At 35.6% G+C, this 26190-nt stretch overlaps 1 protein-coding gene across 1 annotated transcript in view; it reads left to right on the top strand.

Annotated features, from left to right (window-relative positions):
- MARCHF1 (membrane associated ring-CH-type finger 1) overlaps positions 1–26190 on the top strand; it is a 186572-nt gene that overhangs the window by 119151 nt on the left and 41231 nt on the right. The window contains exon 4 of the mRNA XM_058838570.1: positions 18688–18738. Within this exon, the coding sequence (XP_058694553.1) occupies positions 18688–18738 (51 nt within the window). The remainder of the gene's footprint in view (positions 1–18687; positions 18739–26190) is intronic.

Here is a 26190-nt window from a genome sequence, read left to right as displayed (position 1 = left end):
GGTTGTTAGAAAGTAAAATTTCCTGCTAAGCAGCAATTTTGGTGAAAATTAATCACTCTCTCTAATGAAAGCTGCAAAACATTCTTTCTAAAATAAATAGACGTTTAGAGGTGACTTACTCCATCATGGAGTCTAATCATATGCTGTTACAATATTCATATTATTCTTCCATTTATTGTTAACAGTTATTTTTTTTCTCCTTTTGCTGGGAAATTGTTTTTCTAGCAATCAAGAATATTCTGTGTCCTGCCTAAATTAACTCTGTGGATATTTTAAACCCATTTACTCTATGCAAACCGTGGCTTATCTTAAATTGTCCCACCAGTTAACCTGTTGCAGCTATACCTTTATAGCTGCAATCTATCTATCTATCTATCTATCTATCTATCTATCTATCTATCTATCTATCTATCTATCTATCTATCTATCTATCTATCTATCTGTCTGTCTGTCTGTCTATCTATCTATCTGTCTATCTATCTATCTGTCTATCTATCTATCTGTCTATCTATCTATCTATCTGTCTGTCTGTCTGTCTGTCTGTCTGTCTATCTATATCTCTGTCCCATTTTGGCCATAATTTCAGTAATCTAAACCAGTCAAACTCTTTAAGTCCTTTTAGGAGAGTTTTCTTTCTCTAGTGATTATACTACCTTTCTACCCTCCATTCAGTTTCAATTAATCTTTCTAATGTTTTTGTCCTTGCTATTATAGGTGTGATCTCATCAATGCCTAGCACAATGATATCACTTCCCAGATAACTTTCAGAAAGGATGCGTATTTCTTTTAGTGTCAGTTAATAAAAGGCTTATAAAGAAACGTGTTGCTGAAGAATTTGGATTAAAAATTGTTATATATGAAATATTGTGCTAAACCAAATGTGTCATGTAATAAAAAAAGCAATTACCATTTTAATCTTCAAAAGAAGGAATTGTTCAGGCAAGTAAAGAAATAAAGTTTTCAACTAGAGATTAGTTGCTTTCGAAGATATTGAAGCTGAAAGTTCATGAAAGAGTTTCCATAAGATTTACATTATATAAAAACTTCACATGATATAAAAAATAAGAAAAAAAACTAGTACAAAGCTTGTTAGATATTTGTTTATTTCTTTATTTTGTTTTACCACTGTTAATACTGAAAGTTAGATATGGCAATTTAAGATAGGTTTTACAGCATCTAAAATTAACACTTTCAGAAAAATGGTCGCTGTGCTGCTATGCATTCCTGAGGAGAATCTCCCCTAGGATTAAAGTCTATATTCTTCAAAACTGTAAGTGTGAGAACTGATAAATATGAGAATAAATCACAGGAATGAGACCATGTAAATCAGTATTGAGGCCTAGACAAAAATTCTAGAACACTATACATTTGTACAGATTTCAGAAATTCGTACTCAAAAAGATTTAGATTGTATCTTGAGGCTTGTCCCTAATCTTCAAGGCCTGGGGGAAAAAAAACAAGAAAAGGAAAAAGTAGGAAAATTGGAAATAGCATTCAGCTCAAGGAAAGATAAGGATAGATTACCTGAGCAGCAAGGGAAGACCATGCACATAATGCACATACTGGATGTCATAGCAAACTGGTTTAGAAGTTCTATAACTTTCTCATAATGCAGAATTTTCTGTTATCATCTGATCAAGATGCTACTCAGCTGGGGTAAGGATGGAAAAACTTAAGAGTTCCAAAAAGAGGAAGTTGACTAATGATCTGTAATTCAGTTCCCAGAAGAACAAGTTGTGAGGTACTGTATGGAGTGCATGATTTAATTTCATGGTTGGGCTGAATTACCATTTTGTCAGTACCAAAATGTGAAAGGCTTTCCTTGCTTTATGTGGAATTTGTCTTCTCTTTCTTTCTCACAAAGTTAAACCTGGGGGCAAGAGCCTGAAAAGACAATTAATTGTCCATATTGTTGATAGTTTCCTTTCTTTTCCCAAAGCCCTTGAGGCTGTATGTCCTTCTTTAAATGTTTCCTTGAAATCTGTTTTCATCTTAAGGGCTTGTGGGGCTATGAATTAAGTCTCTAGGACCAATAGAGCTCTTTAGCTCTAATAAAGATCAGCTTTTTCTTTTATTTGCATTTTGTCTTGTTCTTATTTCTTGCTTGTTCATTCAGTTCCTTACAATTTTCTGTACAATACTGAGTGTAGTGTCTAATGAAATTTTATAGCACTAATCTACTCATCAGGGTTTTCAGAATAATTATTCTCCAGAGTCACAGCATGAGGCATGCATAGCATAACTCTTCTCCCCCTCCCCTTCATCCCTCTTTGCTGGCATCATATAAAATTATATTCCTACATTGCTATTTAGCATCTGGTTTCATTTATCAAAGTGTATCTGGAAATCTTTACTAAATTCACCAAAGATCTTCTTTAAAAAAGAAGCTGAAGTATTTAAATAAACTTTTCTGAAACTTTTGTTAGATAAGTCAAGGACATTAAGAAAGGAAGGAGTTACTAGTATGCTATACATTAGTTTTCTCTACGACCTGTAAATGAGAATGAGGACAAGAACTACTATTCTTGATTATCCTGCCAATTAGCAAGGAACTTATTAAGTGAATGTAGTTTCTGATGATGATTCTCCTTTATTTCATGCAGAAGTGATGTCTAAATTCGAGTTACTTCAGAACTATACTGAAGTGTTCAGCAAAATTTTTCAAAGCATACTGTGGTGAAAAAAACTTGTTCACCTCCAACAACCAAAATAAATCTGTTCAGAATAGGATGAAACTAGGATTTTCTTAATTAACTTAATCGATAAACTGCTTCACAGGAAGCTTAGAGCATAACAGAGGAAAAGGCAACAGATGGTTAATGGTAGCAAGGAGATAGTTTTTCATGGTGGCCAAGTTGAATTTGCGAAGGTAAGACTAAGGGAAAGGCGAAGAACCTTTGAGAGGAAAGCACTTATTTATTTTAATTTTTTTTTTTCATTATTTCATTTTTTTAATGATTTTTTCCTACCCTAAGTAAAAAATACATAGTATAGCATATTTGTACAGCAGTTGTTACAGCAGAGCTGACAGATTAAAGTACATTCTAAGCGTATATTTAATAAATATGAGTCTTGTCATAATTAAATAATTGAAATAACTGAAAAACATTTTAATGGTGGTTCTGTTTTGTGTTATTTTCATTGTTGAAAAAATCAGGAGCCATTTATTGTATTTGTCATTATTTACTCTTTATGCTTTTTAAAGTACCTAGGAGTAAAAGAGGGGAGTAAATTGACCTTAATTTTCCAGAGTTTTTTCAGTTGCCATATATACAAGTTTGTTGTCATGGAGATCAGTGCACAACTCATGCACCTGATTTGGTGCCAGTAAAGGGAGCACCTTAGTGGATTGTCAGGTAAATGTTTGACTCTGTTAAATAGATAAACTACAGGTGTTAGAACACATTTATTTTAGGATGCAGGGGAAGTTACTAATATCCCAATACCTATTCTCAAATTCCAGTAGGTACTTGTGAAAACACGGCTTTGCATTTGTTGCTCCAATTCCATGTCACAGATTCTTAGGACCACAAAAGAACTTGTAGCCCTTGGAGAAGTGCACTGTAAAACTGAGCTGAGAAGCTGCTGTAAATATGAACTCAAAGCTAGATCCATGAGGGCACTCGAAGAGCAGGAGTGCTTTGCAGAAGTGATTTGGATTAATGTAAAAATATCTTTTCTTTTTATGTTTAAAGTGTAACAATAGATTCTTGGTACTGACTGAGCATCTCAGAAGCAGGATGAGGATTTCTTCCTTGGATCTATCATATCCTGTAGCTGATTCGGGCTCCTGGTGCTAATTTTTGCCATGACACAACTAAGGGACTGAGAGCAAGGCCATGTTAAGTGGTTTTTTTTTACTGAAAGTATTCACTAACATTTCTGCAATTAGGAGCAAAACTCACTTGCTCTCTCCTTACATTGTGGAGATTCTTACTGAGCAGCTCAAATGAAGACTTGAGAAGGGAAGAAGATCCAGTTGCACTGTTTCTTCTTTCCATTTCCTTGCAGGGGCCAGTTGCACCATGAGAACATACCATAGAGAGTGACCCCAGGGAGATGGTGTTTTCTGCTGTGTGAGGAGAGCTGGGACATTTACACAACTTCTCTCCCACATCGATCTCCTTACATAAAGAGCTGGTACTCCTTGCCTTATACATCCTTTACATCACAGAGGCTTAACATATTTTACCTGCGTAGCACTTAATCTTCTGCTTTTATCTGAGCCTTCTGAGCATATTTTAATCCAATTTCCCTGAAGCATAATGCCGGGAAGGAAGTGATCTCACTTTATGCTTGCTGTGAGTAGTGCAGGCTGAGGGAATTTAATCACTGAGACGTTCATATTCAGAGGGACTGTACTTGTGACTGTCTTTTTGCAAATAATGGGAAGGGGCTTCCACTATCCTGTCCAATTAGACCATGTGTGCATTAATTTTAAAAAAGAAATCATATTGGAGCTGCTATTGGGGATTATATTTTCATCTTTTGTCACTAGCAAAGTTTCTCCATGTAATCACAGTATGAGGTTATATTCATCATCCTGCTAATTGGCACCACTTTCAGAAGTTCTGTCAGTTTGTCCTTATCTTTTCCTCTTTAGTTTGTCTCTAATATGCATGGGTAAGCTGAGTTATGTGCTGTAGTGCTTGCATGTATCACAGTTCAGTGGTTTTAGCACATCTATTTTCTTTGAATGCGAAAGGTTAATTTCATTTCAGTGTAGGTTCAATCTGGATACTGACCTTTACAACTGGAAAAACAGATAGAATCATAGTTTAATTAACCTTCCAACCAGGACACATATTTGAAGCATACTCAAGAAGCCATATGTTTTAAGTACGGGGAGTCACATTGGAGTAGCAGATCATTGGTATCCAGAAACATTATCATTTTCCTGAATTAGACAAAAGGAGAGATTTATTGCTGAAGTGGTGAAGCACACAGCTGAGCTTGGAAAGAACTAAGGTAAACTGAAAACAGAATATTGAAATTATGTCTCCATACTTTGTCTTTATTGTGAAATAGTAACAGCAAAGAAAATACTGAAACCGTCTGATTTTTATTGACATTTTCTCCAACCTGACCTCTTTTCCAGCTCATTATTGTAGTTTTCCACGGCCCTTCTAAGTTAAAACACAAACATGTGTTTTGGAATTAGATTTTGTTGCTATTTTTAAAAACTCAACTCTGAAAGCAAGTAAAAGAAAACAAATATAGATTTAATCCTTTTGTTTTCTGCTTGATCACTCATTGTTTCTAATCAGTTAAATGCTTAATAAAAATATCAGGACCTAAAATTGAATCTTTAATCCTTCCTCTGAGGCTCTTCTCTATAATAATTTCTTCTCTAGATTCTTACATTGTGAAAGCCTTGGCTTTTTTTGTTTGTAGTAATAATTGGAAAGATACTCTTTCTGTACAAGGGAAGAACGTTCATTTGGTGCTAAAGATGATTTTTTAGACCTAAAAGAGAATCACCTGAATACCATCTGCATTTTTATATTTGTGTCTGCAAATGTTTGCAAGCACTGGGAGGTGAGGTTTCCAAAAATCTGAAAGGTATCATGTTGCTGAGGGTGTTCTATGAGCATCAGATTTCAAACTGTGGACAACTACCCGAGATGGCTGAGCTGAATCTTCAGTGGACAAGGCTCCATTTGACTCTGAGTAAGTCACCAGTTAAATACCTGCTTCAGATACAAGTGGCAGAATATTGTATATTTTCTTAAAATGGTCTAACTGTGCTTGAACATAGACTGCTGGAAATCTGGAAATGTACTGAAGATTGAAAATCTAGAGCATTTATTACAATGAGATCTATTGAAATGTGATGAAGTATGGTGTTTATTATTATTATTATTATTATTATTATTATTATTATTATTATTATTATTATTATTTAGAAAATTATACTAGAGATTTGGGTGTAATGTTATTTCCCTTTGTGTAGTGACTAAGCAAGGCAGGATTCTTTGGTGAGAAAGCAGAGAAAAGAATAGAATGAAATCACACATGCTTCATTATTGCCTGCAGTACTGGAAAAAATGAAGAGCGTAAGGTAGTAATTAAAATGTTTCATGAATAAGAGACTGGATAATTTCTGTGGCGTTTTTAGCAGCTACAGCCCTGAAGACCAAAACACATGAATGCATGGAATATTGTGGGCAAATACTCAAGTCAATTACAGTGTCAGGATGCTACTCCCAACACATTAGTCTAAATTCTGTGCAGTAATTAACAGATATTAATAAAATAAATGTAGTCTATTCCATATTCTGGTAAGTAGTTATTTATAGCCACCCTGGGAAAGTTTGAATTATTGTCTGTCCTAATTGTGCCAGGGACTTTTTTATTAGGCATGAAGGTCTGACTGGGAGGAATTAATAGCTGCCTGCAAAGTCTCTGCATTACAGTTAATCAGATATCTTGGCAGAGCTGCTTCTTATATTTTGGTCTTATTTTTCTGTTCATTCATTTGTCACATCTGGAATCAGATATTGTGCTCTCGACAGTAAAATCTTCTTTTGCTAGTAACGTTTTGTCTACATCAGGACAGTGTCATTATTACCTGTTTTCCCCAACCTTCCTCCTCCTTAGCCCCGTGGTGTTCCTCTTTACATCTAAGAGATTTCTGTTTATAACACAAAATCTGCTAAGAGGGAGTAATCAGTAAATGCTGTGCTGTACGTGCACATCTCTCAACACATCTTGGAGTCTAAATGTAGGTCATAGCTGTATGTAGAAACCTTCTCTCATGAATATGTATAACCTGCTTGGCAAGTTCACTAACTTGCAAGGTGTATTCTGTGTTCCTCACTTCTTTTTACTGGCATTATTTTATGTGGAAAATAGAACCAACTTTCAGACTTTTAATTAAATATTAAGGTAACTATAAAGGAAAATAACCAAAAAAATCTTTTGTGTAATAGTTTCCTTCCATCCCCTGACTGAATAAATGAATATGTATTAGTTAGGGTTTGTGCATTCTAAGAATAATTGTAATTTCCACAGCATCCTTTCATTAATGAATATAATAAATATTTCAGAAAGCAGAGGGGAAAAATATTGCTGTGCTAAAATATTCTGGAGGTAACTGAAACAAGGATCAAGCATTAGAGCAGGCTGTCCAGGGAAGTGTTTGAGTCACCATCCCTGGAGTTACTTAAAAGGCATGTGGGTATGGTGCTTGCAGATGTGGTTTAGTGATAGATCTGGCAGTGCTGGGTTAACAGTTGACTTGGTGAATTTAGAGGTATTTTCAAACCTAAACAATTCCATGACTGTTTTTTATAAAGGATGGATTGAAGTACATAGGAAGAAGATTTGAGTTAAATTCAATTTTAGTTCTAAAGCAGAGAAGTGGCTGTAGAGACACATTTATACTTGAGGCTGTCTTTTTTCAAGTTTTCTACACCTTTTACTGTGAATACATTTATCACTTTCTTACAGGAACTTTCTTACAGAGCTTTGTTGAAAATAATTGTATACAAATTTTGTCATTCAGGCCCTAAAAGTTATATTTTGCTTTGATGGTTAAAGAGACATGAGTTGCAATGTTCACATTTATGTTAAAAATTACAAACTACATAACTAAACTAATTGCATTAAATGATAAGCCAAAATCTGCTTAATTATTTATTAACCTGATCTCACATTAAGATGAACTTCAGGATTTCCAGAAAAAATAGAAAAGTTGCTAATGGTTATATCTATGGAATCTGTGTACATCTTGGATCCAACTGGCATGAAATTTCCTCATGTTCTTACACTTTTTATTTTCAGATTGTGATTGTAAGGTTTCAGACATGCTAAGCCCATAGCACCAAGACTTACTGGGCCTGCTGGTACAAAATAAATTACTCAGCTGGTAACATCTATGATTTTTTTTTGTCCGTGTTCAGAAGTGGAAATCCTGGCCATCAGTGTACAACACAAAGATATAAAACTTTATAATTATATAGCAGATATGAATGGGGTGATATTGAACATACAGAACATAATCAAGTAATGTTTTATAGCTCTATTGTAATTGAGGCACTTTGACTTTGTGTATTTAATTAAACTTTTATCCTTTGATAAACACTTGGCTGTTAGAAAACTGCTTGACCACCCAGAGGCTTTCATCTCTGGTACTAATTGATTGGGATCCAGGAGGTCACAAAAACACAGACAGCAAAGTGATCCTTGAATTCCAGCTTCTGAAATGCATTAGTTGGTCTTTTCAATTAAAAAATCTGCGTATTTTCATGCTTAACAAAGATAAATTGGAATGCATACCATACTGTGAAATCAAATCAAATAAAATCATGGTCCACACACCATGTCTGTTTTCTTGCAAAGAACTTTAAACTCCTGGCTGGAATTTGTACTGACCACCAAGAATGTTCTTAAAATAGAGAACTGCAGAGACCAGATGTTTGGGAGCATTCAGACTGATAATGGAACAAACATTATCAGTTCAGCATGGCCATCTCTTCAGATTCACTGAATCTTATGGAAATGCAAAGTTGCATGTTGTACTGGGAGGTTAGGAGAATAAATACAGTGCCTAGTGTATGTAGGAGGCCGGAGGAACAGTTGACTGGCTCAAAACAACCAGTGGGAAGTGCCTTATTCCATCAGAATGGTCTAAAGTTTGCAAGAAAAAGTTGTTTCAAACCTCCTGGGAATTTTGTTGTTTCTCCTGCACAATTCCCACAGTAAATCCAGCTACTTCCTGTTAAATCCACTGAGCAGACTGGGGATTACAGTGTTCTGAAGTACTGTCATGTTGTACAAGACAAAATGAAAAGACAGATCTTTATTGATTAAGGATGGAAATGCCTAAATACATCATCTGTAAATGATAGTAATGTGTAAATAATAGACCCATTCAATTTAAGAGTGCTACAGTGAAATTTATTGTGTTGTTTTTCTGTTCATCCCAGAGAGAGACAAAATGATAGCTTGATGTCAAAGTGAGGAGGACTCTATTTCACTTTCCTGTTCTATATGTCAAACCCATTTAAGAAGGGTAATACAGTGTGAAAATAAGTGATAATTAAAGAGTTGCTTTATTGCATATCTGAAACCAAGTTATGTACAGTGACATAACTTGGTTGACATACAGTGACACTTCACACCTGTCCAGAAGTAATAAAACTTCAGCTGGACTGCTAGTCTTACATTAGAAAAACAGATTGACAAATTAAAGCCTGTGGGCTGTTAATAGCATTTGTATTTTAGAGTAAAAAAAAAATAAAAATAAAAAGGGAGTGGCGTTTTTCTTCATTTTCTATAGCTGAGAAATGTCAAGAAAAGGAAGTATAAAACATTTTCAGCTTTTTAAGGTAAGGTATCTTTATTAACCACACCCAACCACAGAATCCCTGTAGCATGCTTCCAGTATTAAATAAATGTAAATCAAGTGTTGGTGCAATCATGCAGGCTATTTATAATTGCCAGGTAATTTAAAAATGAGCAACCAAATGACAGAAGCTGGTTTTGACATGTGGAAATCTATCTCAGATTCTATGGTTTACCTGTTTTAGCTAAAGTGCTCTGATTAGCATAGTGAGATGGTGGAAATTAAACAGGGTGCAGTTAGACATTGATACAATAGTAATTAAAAGCTCTGTGTTTTTGCTGAAGAGAAGTAACTTGGCAAATAGCAGTGGAAAAGAAAAGCATTAGTAAGATGTTTGGAGGCCAAGCTGTGTTTCTAAATGTGACAAGTAAATCTACAGACACTATGTGTCAGAGAACTTGGAGCCTTGTATTGAGTGTCAGTAAGTGCACAGTTCTCTGATTAAAAACTTAACAGTGATAAATTCATGCAATTTCTCACCCTCCCTGTGGGTTTCTCTTTTGTGTTTAAGAGCAATGTTCAAATGCCTATATGCACAGAGAAATGTTTATAAGAAGTAAAGAAAACTCTTTATATGGTTCCATATTTTGACTTAACAGGTGGAACATTTTCCCGTGTTTATTTTTCATTCCATCTCTTTTCCCTTATATTTGCTTTTTTTTCCATTAAATTTAATTATTTTCAAAATATTTTCTTCAGTTGTAATTAATATTATCCCTCTGCATTTTTTATTTAGTACCCTTTGTGAATAATATTCCATACATCTTGGTAATACCGGGGTACATCATTAGAGTACTGACTGGCAGTTTATTGATTTTTAAGTTACAGTCTTCCTTGCTTTTTTCTCTGTGACTTTTTAATTAAAAAATAATGGCAAGTTTCACTTGTCCAGTATCTGTCTTTTAATTTCTTTAATTCTTTAATTAAAATCTGCAGATTTTAATTTTTAGCTATGTGGTCAGCTTTGGATAAGACAGGCATCCAAGGTATAATCTGAAGAGCACGGGCAGCTAATTTTGCTGGATTTTTCATGCAATGCTGTGTTTAATGCACGGTGTTCACCACACAGTTCCTGAGTCAACAAGGGCAGATAATATTTTAGATGTGTCCTTTTGCATACTAGTTATTTTAGAATGCCTAATCAGAGAGAACAGCCTTGGGTTAGACGCTTGTGATTTTTCTTCAGGTTAAAGTACTGTCAGTCAGCTGATGAATTCAGTGAGTAAAACTAGCAGTGTATGAAAATTTGGCATCTATTTAAAGAATGAAAACAATCGTCAAACTATGGGGGGTTTAGATTATGTTAACATAGAAACTGGTTAGGAGATTGTTGTCTGTGGTCTCTGATATGTGTCATTTGGAAGTGAGCTGGGTGGTATAGGACAGGGGTTCTTTTGAAGAGGAGTGCCACAAATTTCTCTGTCAGTAGATTCAGGCTGGTGTATTGCCCTAGACCAAGGAAGCAGAAGGATCCACTGTGCCCAGGCTGCTGCCACTCAGCAGTGTACTGCTTATTGCCCAGGTCTGTCCTTAGCAACGCAGAGTTTCACCTCCTAGCAGAGCTAAGTGGAGCCGTTTGTCAGATTGGGATGCATTATATTGACTAATGCAAATTGCTGGTGCTTCTAATTGGCACTTGTTTCTGTGAAGAACCAAAATGCACCTGAATTAGAAGCACTGTTTCCAGCAGAGTCCAAAACACAGTCCCATACCAGCTCCTGTGAAGAAAATGATCCCAGCCAAAACCAGCACAAACCTCATTCTCATTTGGTAATAGGCACTGCCAAAAATAATTTTCCAATAAAAGCTTCTGACTAGATTCTTACCTCACGATCACTCTAGGGCAACTACGTGACACACATTCTCTGTTAACTGATTTGTGTTGAACAGATTCCCAGCTTCATGGTTATTTAATTTGTAATTTTGGCGAGGATTTCTCGGAACTTTTCATTTTTGCTACATGTGCTAGAACAAATTAAAATCGGTCCCTTTTTGTGATCTGAGAAAGAGATTTCACTTATATCAGGGGAATGTTTAGTACAGTGTTTCCTGACTATTCTTCACATGCCTGTGCTTGTTTCAAGGCTGATTCAATGCTGCATTTTTCCTTTATTTTGTTATAGTGCATTTGTTCCCATTTGAGAACAGCTTTGACTGTGGATATCTGTGCAGCATAGAGAAAGTAACTGAATGCTGTAACATGGAAGATATGCGTGTAACTTCAGGTAAAAGCATCACTGTGAAAGCCTTAAGAGGAATCATGCTATTGACTCATCTTGGCCTGTGATGGAAGGTGCTCTGAGCCTCATTAAATTGTAATTACCATTTGCAACTCAAAAGGATGGTGGATGGGATTCTGATGTATTTATCATGCTTATTAGCTTACACTGAAAAAAAAACCAACCCTGGCACACTGGGACTGATATGAAGATAGGAATCTATCACACTAGAAATGCCAGGACAAGAAGCAGCCATAGGTAACACAGCAATATGTCTGTGCCATGCAGTTGGTGGCATTGTAAATTTTTGTTTAGAGGATAAAAATGCTGAAAAAGGAGATAACTTCCTAAAATGTTTAATTCTGAACCTTATTACAGTGGAAGGACCAATGTAAAATTTTTACGCTCTTACGTGCTGTAAATCTGGCACCAGGGATTTCTTAGTTGCACACTAATGACAGGGCCTATGACAAGTAAAGCACCTGTACATTATTGTTAAGTATTGTTAAGTAAAGTTACACATGAACAGGTAAGTTCCTTGATCATTGCTATGTACTCTCCTACCCATACATAAATGTGACAAATATACAACTTCTGAGGTAATTAAACTAACTTTTTTTTATGTCACGGTGGAATATGTAGTCTGTTTCCACAGATGACAGTCAAAATGGCATTTTGAAATGCTTCAGCATCCTCAGAACCATTTTTTTGATAATTAGCTGGTTTTGCACAGTTGTGCTTTACAGCAGAGCCCTTCAGTCTGTTTAGATTCATCTTCTTCTGCCTTTCCCCTAGTGACCTTGTTTGTAGGTGATTTGACATTAATGTTGAACTTCTCAGTGAAGTAAGAATGTCTTAGAACAAGCAAGATACTTGTTTACAAAGAAGGGAGGTGGATTTTCTTACATTTGCATATATAGATTTGACTACCAATAATTTTGTATTTGGCGATTTAGTGGTATGATTCATTTATAAGAGGAATTATATGTCTGACTGTTGAATATTTGAGAGTATGAAAAAAAATAGATAAAATACATAGTAGAGAATAATTGCATAAAAAAATAAAAGATAACTGTCAGCTGATTATAGGCTTTTTTCTCTGTATTATTTTTGAGCTAAAGTCTGCTTTGACTTTCTTTCAGAACATAAATTCCCCACATCAAACTTGTTTAGGAATTGCCAGTTACTCTGAATTTCTTTGGGTGTTATCACCAGCAACTGATTTCCTCCTCTCCTTTCCCATGGAGAAAAGGCTGTCCAAGTCCAAACTGGACAGGAGGCAGGGTGTATGGTCTGTCATTGTCATTATCTTCTTGGCATAAATAATTTTGAATCAATAGTAATATGCTTGTATTTGTTGTAAAAACGTAGACCCCAACACAAGAAACTGAGATAGTTTTTGAGTAATGTAGCAATAGCCACACCGCAGGAGACAGCATTATCCTGGCTCTGGCTATTTGTAGTAGCAGAGAACTAGTAGACAGTAAATACATTTACACATCTATTCATACAAATAGATCAAGAGGTAGTTATGTATTTTCAGATGTTTTATTTATATATGTGTGATACAGTGTATATGAATAATACAAATGGCAATATTCTGTGTATTTTGTTGATATTTAATTTAATTAATGGTTACTGTTTGTTGTCTGAATTTGTTCTTTTAATTAAAGATTGCATCTGTATCACAGTCTTTAATATTTGCAGTGAGCTTCTTTTCCTGTCACTTGGCACTTTGAATCTAGCAGTTCTGTCATATTCAAAAAGTTCTGGGTTCCAGTAAAATTATGCATGATGCCCAGTAATTACAGTGTGTTTATGTCTTAGATAATTATGGGCATTGGAGTTTTTGTTTAACAGTTAAAGCAAATGTTGCCTGGTTTGTTGGACTTTTTTCTTTCTGTTTTCATGTTGAGATATTGAAATGAGTGTATCTAGTCTGAACATCAGTTTTAATAATGTCAGTTCCTGCTCTTTCAGCGACTGATGTTCCTATTTGAGATCATCTGTGTATGTGATAGCGCAGGCCATATAGGGAAAGCGGTTTCTGTTCCTTTTCAGAATTCTAGAAGTGAAAAGGTGCTGAGAGGAGGCTTCTGTGCAGATCCAGTGAGGGGGTACTGTGTGAAAAGGCACTTCAGGCAGGCAAAACTCTGTTTGTTTGGTCTGTGTTGTGCTTACACTTAGGAGGCATTTATTTTTGTGGCATGTTGTGACATGACTTACAGACGGATATCCGTCATTACAGCCGCGTGTGGAGCTCCGAGGCTGGGGACTGTGTGCAGATGTGTGCAAAGCAGAACCTGGCACCACTGGGATGCAAAGATTAGAGACCACAGCAAAGAAAACAAAGAATATTTTGTAAAAGGGTTTTTTTGGGGATGGGTTTGTTATACTTGTATGACAGAAGCTGTTGCTTAAGATTCTCCTGTGAACTGAGATATTCTGATTAATTCTTGATGCTTTGGTGCTCACTTCAGAGAGATGAAGTGCAATCCATTAGCAAAGTGCTTGGGTCAGCCTGAGTGATCCTCAAAGCCAGAGCAAAACAAGGGGCAGCTAAGGAAAAAAACCAGACAAATGGATTAGTTTAAAATCTGCTGTGCTGCCCAGCAAGACTTAAAATCGTTAACCGTGCGTATGAATATTTATGTATGAGCCAGAAAGCAACTAGCTAATTTCCTACTTTCCTCTTTGTAATGAGAGCCTGAACTGTTCACAGCAGTATTTTAGAAATTTGGTATTACTAACCTCTTCCTCTACCCAGTCAGGGGTTTATTCTCTTGCTTTAAAAACAAAAAATACGTTTGTAAGCAGTGCAAGTCACATTTCCAAATTGAAAAAAAAATAAAAATAAAAGAAGCTGTATCTAAGTATTAGAAAGTTTAGTGGGTTTAGATTTAAGATGGACCCTGAAAATAATACAACTTCAAGAACTCAGTCTTGGGCTGATAATAAGTTTTGGGAGGTAGTTTACTATTGTAAAAAAATAGATTTTGCACTTATTTTTAATTATTTTAATTACTAATTACATACAGATGTAATTTTTTTTAATATTATGTAGTGGGACAGGTGCATGGCACATTCCTCCCAAAGCACTTTCATGAACATGTCAGTCTGAAATTTTGTGATATTATTTCTCCATTGTCTTCCTCCCAGAATTTATATTGAAGGCTGACTTGCATTTTCAAGTATATCCTTGTAAATTATCTTGGTAAAACCTAATTGTTAGGAAATTTACAAACTGACTGATTTTTCTTGATATTCAAGTAGAATAGTTCAAGGAACTTACTCTTCTGCCATCACATTTCAGAAAAGATAGGTGATGAGTGTTTGCAGGATGTGGCATAGGATAGAAGAAATGAGATATTGGTGGTACAGGACATCTGATAAGGAGAAGCATTTCAGTGTGGTCTTCATAAGACAACCCAAAAAGCTTGTGCCTCTCCAGGAGGAGTCTCTTGGGAGGAGCTGTTTTGCTCTTTTGTTGACTGAATGGAAACAAGGTTTAAGAATTTTATTGAGAGATCTCTCTAAATATCTTATTTTCACTTTGCTAAGAGCCAGGACTCTGTGTGTGTGTGTGTGTGTGTGTGTAAATTTAGAAAACTCAGTCACGGAGATAAAATCCTCTTTACAGACATTAAATAATTCCTGCTGAGAAGTGTAATTCTAAAAGGTGAATGCTATTTTCTTTGAAATAATCTGATTTGAACATTAAGGAAATTGGATCTGATTTCCTTGATGCACAAAAATATGTATAGATATTAGAATATATATGTCTTTGGTTAAATCCTTCAGTTATGTCTTTACTCTGCAGTGCTGTGGCCTCACCTCAAGTCCTGTATGCAGTTTGGGGACCAAAATATAAAAAAGATATTAAGGCATTAGACTGTGACCAGAGGAGAGCCACAAGGATGGTGAAGGGCCTTGAGGGGAAGGTGAATGAGGAGCAGCTGAGGTCACTTGGTCTGTTCAGCCCAGAGAGGAGGAGACTGAGGACAGACCTCATTGCAGTTGAAACATCCTCGTGAGGTGAAGAGGAGGGACAGGCACTGATTTCTGCTCTCTGGTGACCAGTGATCTGAGGGAATGGCCCAAAGTTGTGTCAGGAAATGTTTAGGTTCAATATCAGGAAAAGGTTCTTCACCCAGAGAGTGGCTGGGCATTGGAACAGGCTCCCAGGGAAGTGGTCACAGCACCAGCCCGAGACTTCAAGAAGCACGGGGACAATGCTCTCAGGCACATGGTGTGACTTTTGGAGTGTCCTGTGCAGGGCCAGGAGGTGGGCTTGATGAGCCTTCTGGGTCCCTTCCAACTCAGCATATTCTATGTTTCATTGTTAACTTTTAAAATGGAAATTAGTATTGAATCTGTGCAAAAAAAAAATTAAAAAATCTTACTGTTTAGCAATCTTGTAGGGAAAGCATTCTGCAATATAGTTTCTCTTCACTTAGTTATAACAAAAATCAATTATTCTTAACAATGTGAGTACTTTGTAAACATAAATCATTAAAACAGAAACATGCAGGCACTCTTTAATGACTCATTGCAAAAGTGATTTTCCCATACCTTTTCTGTTCTGTTCTTCTGTTGTACGGATAGTTGTGCAAGCTGAATAGAAACTTCAGTGAAGAATTCTGTATTTGATTTATGCACTGTAATTTAGTGCAACACTTCTTGTTCTATTTATACTGTAGTTTTCAGGATAAATCACCATGAAATACCTGAACATAGTAATGATGATTAAATTTATTGCTTTGTTTTAAAAAAAACAACTGTGAGGCAGCACTCTTTCTCTCAGTTTAGACCATTCAGTGTATGAGCAGTACTTTGCAAACTGTGGATGCTGTGAATTTTCAGTTGGAGAGTCAGAATCCTGTTGTAACCCAAGTGAAGGAGATAATGTACCAGAGAGAAGAATGAATCATGTGAAAAGCCTGGAGAGCTGTAGTCAATAAACAGATTTTGAAAATGAATCTTGAATGATGGATTGTTGAAAGAAAAAAAGTTAAAGTTGCAGGGTTCGCTACACTGTCAGAAAACACTGTGTATTTTTTAGTCCAAGGGATGGACAATAAAGGCTGCATGCTTTTAGCAGGGAGTTTCTCAGCTGTGATCCCTGTTCATAATTTCTAACCACAAAATGGGAACTAATTTCATGGGTCCATAACTTCTATTATTTTGAGGTCAAAGCAGAGCTCCTCCGAATGATGTACCCAGAATATCCAAAGTCTGTTTTCTGTGGATATAAATGCAGGCATTCAAAACTGTATATATTTAATGTCATTGAGAAAGGATAAGGAATTATGAATTTAGTACCAAAGCTACAGTGGATAATATACCACAGAAGTAATATTTGAATCACAGGACACTTCAGGTCAGAAAGGATCATCTACTCCACATCCCTGTTCAAACTGGGCCTGGCCTCAAGGACAAAGTATAAAAAATGAATGCATAACTTGAAGAACTTGTTTTTTCTAAATTGTTCTTAAAAAAAAAAGAGTGACAAGCAAACCTGAAGGTGGTGAAGTCATGAGAGTTTGTAATAGAATACATAATAGAATACATAATAGAATAAAATGTACAGTGCTGTGTGGTCAGGGAGCTCAATGATGCTTGATTTTGATGACAAGTGTCCATTGTGCTACTCAGGGCTAGTGAAGACGAAATAGAGAGTTCAGGTTATTTATATTTCCAGTACAAAAAAAAAATGACGGCACTGAGGGATGGAATAAAAACTTAAGCCACCTACAGTCTGGAGAAAGAAAGATACATAGGTGTATGAAACAAGAAGTAGTTTTAAAACTATTTTTTCATATGGATGTGCTTACTGGAGTTGAGATCAAAGTGGCTTTTTTTAGTACAAAAATGATAAATAAAAGTGGGCTTTTTTCCTAAATATTTGCTGACAAATTGCCTGAGGTTTCTTTTTGGTCATTTTTGCCACCACAAAACTGTTCTGTGCTGCAAAGTATTGGGGAAATACTAATTTCTAGACTAGACATGCATTAATGGAGGAGGAGATTTATCCTTTGGTAGCTGGCACCTTATTTTTCTGTAGTTTCATTGAATGCAGGTTGAGGAGAGATGAATCATAGTCAAGTTGAAAGCCTCTTGTGGACATGTGCATGTGTGTGTTTGCATGATGCATGACTTGCAAATAAAGCTGCAGAAGTGAAAGCTCCGCTTTGGGTTTTGACCCCCTGTTCCTCCGAGTAGATTATCTAACAGACTTAGATGATGTCTAGTTCAACTCCTTCTAGGTAAAAATCAGTCTTCTTGATGTGAATGTTTCACTTGAGTGTTTGAACCTACGTTCTTAAGTTCTGAGGAAAATATTTTCATGATTCTCTTAAGATACGTGCATTTATTAAGGAGCCCTATTTCTGAAATATCTCACTTTTTCAGTGTAAATGAAGCCAGGGATGAATTGCCAGGGAAGTGTAAATACTGAAAAAAATTTTGGACCCCTTCTCCACTCCCTCCTTTGGATTGCTAGAAAAAACCCCACAACGACCATGTGCTATAGAAGTGTATCTCTTTGACTTACACTTTATTAATGCACTTCAGCCTGTGGTGTTGGTTTGTGTATATGTGTTGTTTGCAGGACTGAGAGGGGATGGAAGATTAGATGATAAACTGAACTACATCTTTGCATGGTCGCAATTTGTTTTTCTCAGAACATATCTGTGCAGGAAGCCATCTAGTACTGCTAATTTTCGTAGAGGATGGATTCTATTATTTTTTTAAGCAGGAGTATGTTCAGTGTGACTGGAAAGTTTTTGTCCTTGAACATTTGTTTTCATATACAAGTATCAGTTTTCATGAGAATCTCTGATGATTTGACTCGAAATGGTTTTTCTAAAAAACTGCAAAATAAATCGACAGTAATTAAATGCTAGTATTAATTTCTTACAGAACTTTTTAAAAACTTTTACTCATGTAATTCTTAAGACTGTCATGTTGGTTTATTTTTTGAATTGTCTTCCATTGTACAGTCAGTAGACAAACTGAAGAAAAAGAGAGGAGGAGAATCTCTGTACAGTCACAATCACAGAAAAGATTAGGTGAAATGCAAATGACATAACTTTTTCATCTTTTAATTTTGTTTTCCAGAATGACAAATCCCCAGGGCGTTCCACAAGTCGATCAAGTAATATTTCAAAGGTATGTGAAATCTATTTCCTTTTTCTAGAATTTAAAGAAAACTAGGTAATTAAATATAAGGTAGTACTTTAATCCATTATATTCTTTCTTTAGTATTTTATTTATAAGAATCAGATTTTAAAGTTTTGCTGCTGAATATTATGGTTAGCCTGTAAACTCCATCATAAATATACAGTTAGTCATTATTGTAAAATGTGTAATAAGTAAATAACACATGCATTTTTTTTAACCTGCTTTCTCCAATTGTTCATTGTTAACTTAGTACTTTGGCTTAAGATAGAATTACTACTTTTTTTACTTTCTACTTTTATACTCCTGCTTTATCCAAATCATAACAGCTGTAATGGGAAAAGCTATGAATCTTTCTTCATTTCAGCCTGAATTGTGAATTCCTTTTACAGGGGTATATGGTTCACTGAGGCCAGGACTTCATATCTACGTGCATTTTGGTTTTTAGGAAATAGAAAGGAAACTTTAGGAAAGGCAAAAAGTAACTTTGAGAGAGACGGGGACAACTGAGTGGAGATCAGAATCCAAATTTACAGTGGGCTACATATGTTTATATACCATTCTAGGAAGGCTAGTAATTTTTTACGACAATGATTTGGTTGAACATCATACAAACAAACTTACACATTTTTGCAACATCTCTTCTACTTGCAGAAATTGACTCAATCTTATTCCCTGTTGCCAGTCTGATCCAATCTTCCTGCAGTCTTCAAAAGCTCTGTTGGTTCTTGCCAAGGCATCCTGATTATCAAATCTCTTATGCTACTCAGGTCCAAAGTACTTTCTGTCTTTGCAACAGTAATTTTTACTGAAGTTATTTGGTTTTAACCCCCTTTTGTCTGTATTTTTGGTTCAGATATGGCTGAAATTTATGCCAAATAGCCAAGATATGCAGGTGAAAGGAGGTAAAAGATAAAAACTCAGTATTTTTTAATCCAGGCCTAAACATCTGCAATGCATTATGTTGGGTTCTGAATATTTTGCATTTAGGGCAAGCACAGTATCCTTAAACCTCTTCCCAAAATATTTTTGCCTTTGGGGTATCCATTGTGAAACTTTTTTCTTCTCATAGCATAAAACAAAAAAAAAAAGACAACAAACCCCATCTGTGATTTTAAGTTGAAATACTATTTCTGCGTTAGGTTCTGCTCTCTTATGTTAAGAAGGGAAAAAGGAAGGCAGAGAAAAAGATGTAGAATATATCCAGCCTGCTGTAGGATATGACTGAAACTCTTGTAGGCTTACTGCCTGTCCTTAGAAATTACATAGTTATATACTTAAAAAATTGATCATTGGGAATTGCCTTAATTATTATTTAATTACAAGTTTTAAATGCATGTCTCTTGCTATAGTTACTGTAAATCTATTATGAATTGATATAACTTTTTCTGCTCTTTTTAAAGACAAGTGCATGGATTGCACAGTGACAAAGCATAAATATGTTCACTGACGTGAGGAACATGCCAGTGACTAAACATTTATTTTGAAGTGATTTCTGCAGAAATCAGTGTTGTTGCTTATTAGAAACTGATAGCTGCACTGGTTTTAGTTGCAAGGTAAAAAAACACAGGTTTCAGTCCCTTCTGTTTTCTGGTGTAGTGTCATGCTTTGTTTTGGATAAATTTTTCTATGTCTGCCAAAGCTACCTGCCAATGAAGTTTTTCAAATGTTGAAAGACATTTGACTTGAATTCTATTTTCATTTGTTGTCTGAATTAAAATGCTTTTTTATGTAAAGCTGGTTTTTATATATGTGTGTGTATCCATAGAAAAGCAAACACCTGACTTTGCAGGTCAATACTTTATGGCAGAAAGTGATAGTAAGAAATACTCCACCTCAGAACAACACTGAAAACTTCTAAGCCGGATAAACTACATGCCAAAGGCAAGAGATGTGTTCTGTGCAGTGTCAGATCTTGCACAGTGTAAAAATTTCAATGGGCAGAAAAAATAGATAGTCTTTATGTAAAACTATAAATTATTGTCATCAAAACACTGTCTTTTGCTGTTTTCATTTGCCTGTACATATAAGTTAAAAAGGGTCAAATGGAATTATATTTTAATAGTTACCATATGTTGTGTATTCCGCCCTTGACAGAGCTTCTGTCCCAGAGCAAAGTAGATATCACTGGATTTTGTACCAGCCAATTTGGGAAGTGAAATACACCATAGATTCTGTAAATACAGATTCATATTTCATATGCTTTCGAATTGTTTATTAGGAGAGGACACCTGAGGTTTGCAGTGTATGCTTGGGCAATTTTACATGCTAGATACATGAATTTTAAATCTGAATTTTGTGGTATTACAGATCAAACTGAATTGTTGAACAGTGAATATGTCTTATCTAGTTACAATGAGAAGGAATGGTTTTGATTTGGTATTTTCCAGATACTAGTTAGTATATACACCTATTCAATACAGAGATTTTAAAATCAAACATTCCTAAGACAGGTGGATATGTGTGTGTGTGTAAATTGACACCTCAATTTTTCAAAATTCACTTTTGCTGTCTGTTGAGAGTGTTGAAGTTTAGCATGTTGAGAGGATTTTTCTTATTGCATGTAATTTTTTAGCAAGAATTTCAGTGACAGACTATTTAAGGTAAATGAAGGAACAAAACTTAAAATATTTAACTGACAGCTGTGGCTGTCTTCAGTGAACAGCAACCTGGGAATTTGTTCATTCGCCTCAGCCTTTTGTTTATGTGTATCAAGAAAATTGCCCAAAAGCAACTGCTTCTGTTAGTTTTCCAGTCAGAGACAATTAGGAAAATGTATCCATGATTTTTGCTGCACTTCTGGTAATAATCTAGATTTTTTCCTGTGCAATCAATAAATCAATAAACAATCTTTTTGCATTCTGCCCTGCTAGTGCTTAATTAGGTATGATTAATGACTTAATAATTAGATTATTAAGTCATATTTTGGATTGATCAGTACTCCACATTACCTTGTATTGACAAATTGTAGCACTGGTTAGTAGTTGTGGCTTTCAAAACCTATCTACATAAAGGAACCTATACGCATAAAGATAAATATAAAGTATTTGGAAATGTGAGTTACGAGCCAGCCTTGATGATTTTAAATTATTACTATTCTTCTAAGCATTAGACTTGTTTCCCACCTATTTCCTATGTTGCTGGTAGCAGAAGGAACTTAATTATTCTTTGGGAGCGATAGTATTGTGCAGTCTTCTGGATTTCAGAATTGAAATTATCCTATCTGCATGTGTTTAAAATCTAAGTAAATTAAAAACTTGACCTTGTTCATTACCTATTTTCTGTTGCTTAGTTTTCTGTGCACTGTAACTTCTTTCGTTAAAATTCTTATCTCTTGCTAAATATATGTATAATTTAAGAGGAAAGCTAGTCAGAGAAGGATCTGATGGATTCATTGTTTCCTGTTGTGGTTAACCAGTGGAACAAGTCTTGTGTCTGAATTACAGTTTGTAGTCTTTATGCTCTATATGTGTTTCTGAGACTGCCTGGTTATGTTAAAATGCTTTCTGGAAGAAATGTTTCTAAAACATTGTAATTATCTTTCTGTTTGTTAATTATGATTCAAGAGCTCATTAGAGAGGGATGCTGTCTCAGCAGCAAGATTTGAAATTCTCTGATGGGAACCTTGGGCTTATTTTTCAGTGCAGAGAAAATCAGGCTTGGAGAAAATTGCCTGAATTTTGTTTTGCCTCAATTATTTCTCAAAAGCCTAGAGGAGGTGTTGGAACATTTTTTATTTGCAAGTCTCTGAAGCATCCATATAATAAAACTCTGTCAAGTTATGTCAGGAATTGAGGTGCTTGTTTTGGAGTATTCTGTGTGATAATATTCACATGTCTAATTTAGAATATGAATAACAACAGAGGAAAGAAAGAAGGAAATAATTTTTTTTACTGTATGTTAGCAATTTCTTATTTCTTGTGTTGGGTGGGGCTCCTCTCAATAAGATAAAAATGAAAACCAAAAAGCACCAGGATGCAAAGGTAGCATTCACTAAAGTTCTAGATGAAAAATTTATTGTTGCCAGTGTATTGATTGTTGATTCAAACTGCTCAGTTTGTGACTCTGAAAGAAATTTCACAGACTGAGTATCAAATTCTGTAATAAGTAATGCAGTATTCATTCTTTTGAATTATAAATTACTATTTAATCTCTTCCATTAAAATTGAATAATCTTTCACATGGGTTTTGATATTCTCAAATATTTCATCCTCTCTCAGTAGAAGGTGAATGTGTGAAGAATCCTGTATGGCAATTTGGATGGTTTACCCAGCTTGAAGCAGAGCTCACAATTACACACTCTAAGTGTTTGTAATGGCCAAACACCACCATGTCTTAGGCAGTGACACCAACAGAGAGCATGTAATATCTCCTGATAGGTTTTATGGTGAAAAAATCATAAAGGAACTTAAGTGTTCTTTTTAAAGAAGTTCTTACCATGGACTTTGTTTGCCAGAACCAGGATTGCAGCGTTTCCAAGATAACCTGTTGCATGACTGAATCCAGTTGTGTGACCCCTTGTGTTTTGCTACAGGCAACTATGATGCTACAAGTTGATCCATGGTTCTTACTGTTCTTTGCCAATTCTCTTCCAGATAGGTGGTTGCTTTTTTTATTCAAGGAACCACGTAGTTCCATCCCTTCCTAGTGTAGGTTCTAGATTATTGTAGTGAGCAACTGAGGGAAAACTTAGGACTTTCAAAAAAGAAATCAAATCAAGGGAAAAAATAAGTCCTCGCTCTTACAAAAGCATAAAATGTCAGCCTTCATAAGTGCTTTTACAGTGGATAATACCATGTATAACAAAACTGGCATTCAAATATGAGTATAAATGTTACATTAGTCATCAAATCATTCTTCTTGCTCATAAACAGAATCATTATTATGAAAGCTGAAGACTAACCTAGCACTTAGCTCTCATTTACTGAAAACAACAGTGCAAAGTAAACAAGTTAGTGAAAAGATTTTGTTCATCAAGACAGAATTTGTTTTGAACACAAAAAAAATAAAAGGCAGAAAACCAGAAACTAGAATTAGATCCATTTCATTGTAACTGTTTCTGTACTTTTCAAACTCCTAGATATGAATGTTTGATTTCTATTAGAGAATGCTTTGTGGTTAGTCCATACAATTTATTCCTTGTTTGCAATAAGCATAACAAAAGGCACAATGGCAGAATTTACCTCAGTCTGCCTGAAAATTGAAATTCTGAATAAAATTGCATGAATATATATGATGGTATTAAATCCATGGGGACAACCATCAGAAAATAATTCAATGTCAGTTTACTCTTGGATACACTTTTTATTGGAGCTGTTACAAACTGATGTTCTAATGAGAGGGAGTACATAGAAATGTGTGATTGCATGTATACGAGAATGTGTACAGTTTTACAGATTCTGATTTATTCCATCACCGTTCTTAACAACTATTCTGAGTGTACCTAAATGTGTCACATTGACACATCTAGATAAAGTTGCATATATGTGTGGAATGTGTTTTGCCACAATTTTTATGTTTTTATACAAGCTCACTCAGTGTGTAGTGCCTGTATATAATTTTAATTTGTGTTATCACAGAATTCAGTCCTATCCTGTGATAGCCAATAACATACAGAAAAGCAGCTTTGATTTGTTTTCAGTAAATGGAGCATGCAATTTATTACAGATACTTATTACTTATAATTATTTTAATTATTTCCATAATTATAAATAGTAATTATAATCTGTAACATACCTGTTACATATATACTCCAGAAATCTTTGCATGTTTGTTTTCTTTTTTTTTTCACCATGGTATGTTGCAGTCTGCAACCTCAGGATCTCGTCCAGGGAAACAGCAGGGTTCTGGGGACCAGCATGAAACACCAACGAGACGGGCTCCCGTTCATGAAACCATTTATTCAGCATGAGAACAAACTCAGGTCCAGAACAGAGAGCCCTGAACAGAGGCACAGCAGGGGTTTTTGAGGGACAGAATCGAGGGTTTACACCTTTGAGGGTGGAGTTCAGGGTCAGGGACCATTAGAAACACACCAAGGGAGAACCCCCCAGGGACTCAAACCCAATCAGAACTCCTGGGCCGCCCTTCACAAGGGGTTTGGGGTGGGACAATGTAACTCTTTGTCTCCCTGAGGCCGCTGCAACAATGGTACTCAGAAGCACATTGCACATATTTGTCCTAAAAAGCGATCTTGATTAAGCAAACTTTGTTCCTACAGTGGTAAAGAATTGGGGGGGTGGGGGGGGGTGTCATGCAGTTTTATGTTTATTTCACTTCATAAAAACACAGTATCTCCTGTTCTTCACAATGATGCTTTCTTGGGGTTTGACTTCTTTCAGCTTAGTCATTTCAGTATTACTACAACTATTTTGCTTTGGCACATTGAGGCTTCTCTCTTCCCTTAGGGCTGGAATAAATAGACATCAAATACACACCAGAATGGAGTTGTTCAAATCTAAGAATGACATCCTCACAGATGGGATTTTATCCAATCTGTCTCCTGCACAGTCCCCCAGACCAAAGGAAGAACGTGGTGGGTGTCTGCACTCACATGCAATATGACTTGTGGGAGCATGGCAGGAATGGCATCTGAGGGAAAGCTGTTTAGGATATAGGAGTGTTTTGAGGGTTTCAGTTGTGCAGATAGAGGGATATGTGAAGACAAATGCCCTCTTTGGAACAGAAATTCTAAATGGTTCTCTGACTACTGCCTACCTTTAGAAATAAATTGCAGCAAAATCCAGTAATGAAGGAAATACAGGTTTTGTGCTTCATCTTTCTTATAGGCTAAATTTCCACTTAGCTCCCTCCAGACAGTCAAAAGCTGCTGGTCTCATGGCTCTGCACCTTTTGTATAAAATCTGGCACATCCTTTGTTCCAGTTGCCTACATTTTTTTTTTTAAATATGAAACATTTTTATTAAGAAAGTGATAATGGCTAGGAAGATGCATCCTTGAAGAGAATCATAAATGAAAAATACTGTGTTGCTACAATACAAAGACTTTTGCATACTATAATCCATCTGATAATTCAAAGCTTAGCTACCAGTGCTTCTATGCCTATAGAAAAAGTGGGTTTTTAGTCAAACCTGTACCTTGAAAATAAAGATTAACATAGATTAGTAAGGTGGGAGAAAGCAACTTAAACAAGCTGATTGAATCTACAAGTTAAAGCTGTAATTACTCGTTTGCTTGATTTTTTTAATGATAGTATAGATTTGCCATTTGGAATTTTGATTTGAGATTTCAAACCTCTTTATAACATGATCATACTGACTTTCAAAGGTGCTGAATGGTATTGTTTGGCAAAACCCTGAAGATTTTTCTGCTCCTTCCTTGTGTGTTACTTTTCCCTTAGTTCATTCTCTTCAGAGGCAGGTGAAAGGAGGGGAAGGAGGAAAGGAGAGAAAGAAAAGGTTTGGAGAAGAATCGTGCAAGGAA

Source organism: Poecile atricapillus, chromosome 4 (assembly GCF_030490865.1).
Source record: "Poecile atricapillus isolate bPoeAtr1 chromosome 4, bPoeAtr1.hap1, whole genome shotgun sequence".
In the NCBI taxonomy this organism is placed as follows: domain Eukaryota; kingdom Metazoa; phylum Chordata; class Aves; order Passeriformes; family Paridae; genus Poecile; species Poecile atricapillus.
Note: the sequence above shows the minus strand (reverse complement) of the source record. Positions and strands in the feature narration are given on the sequence as shown.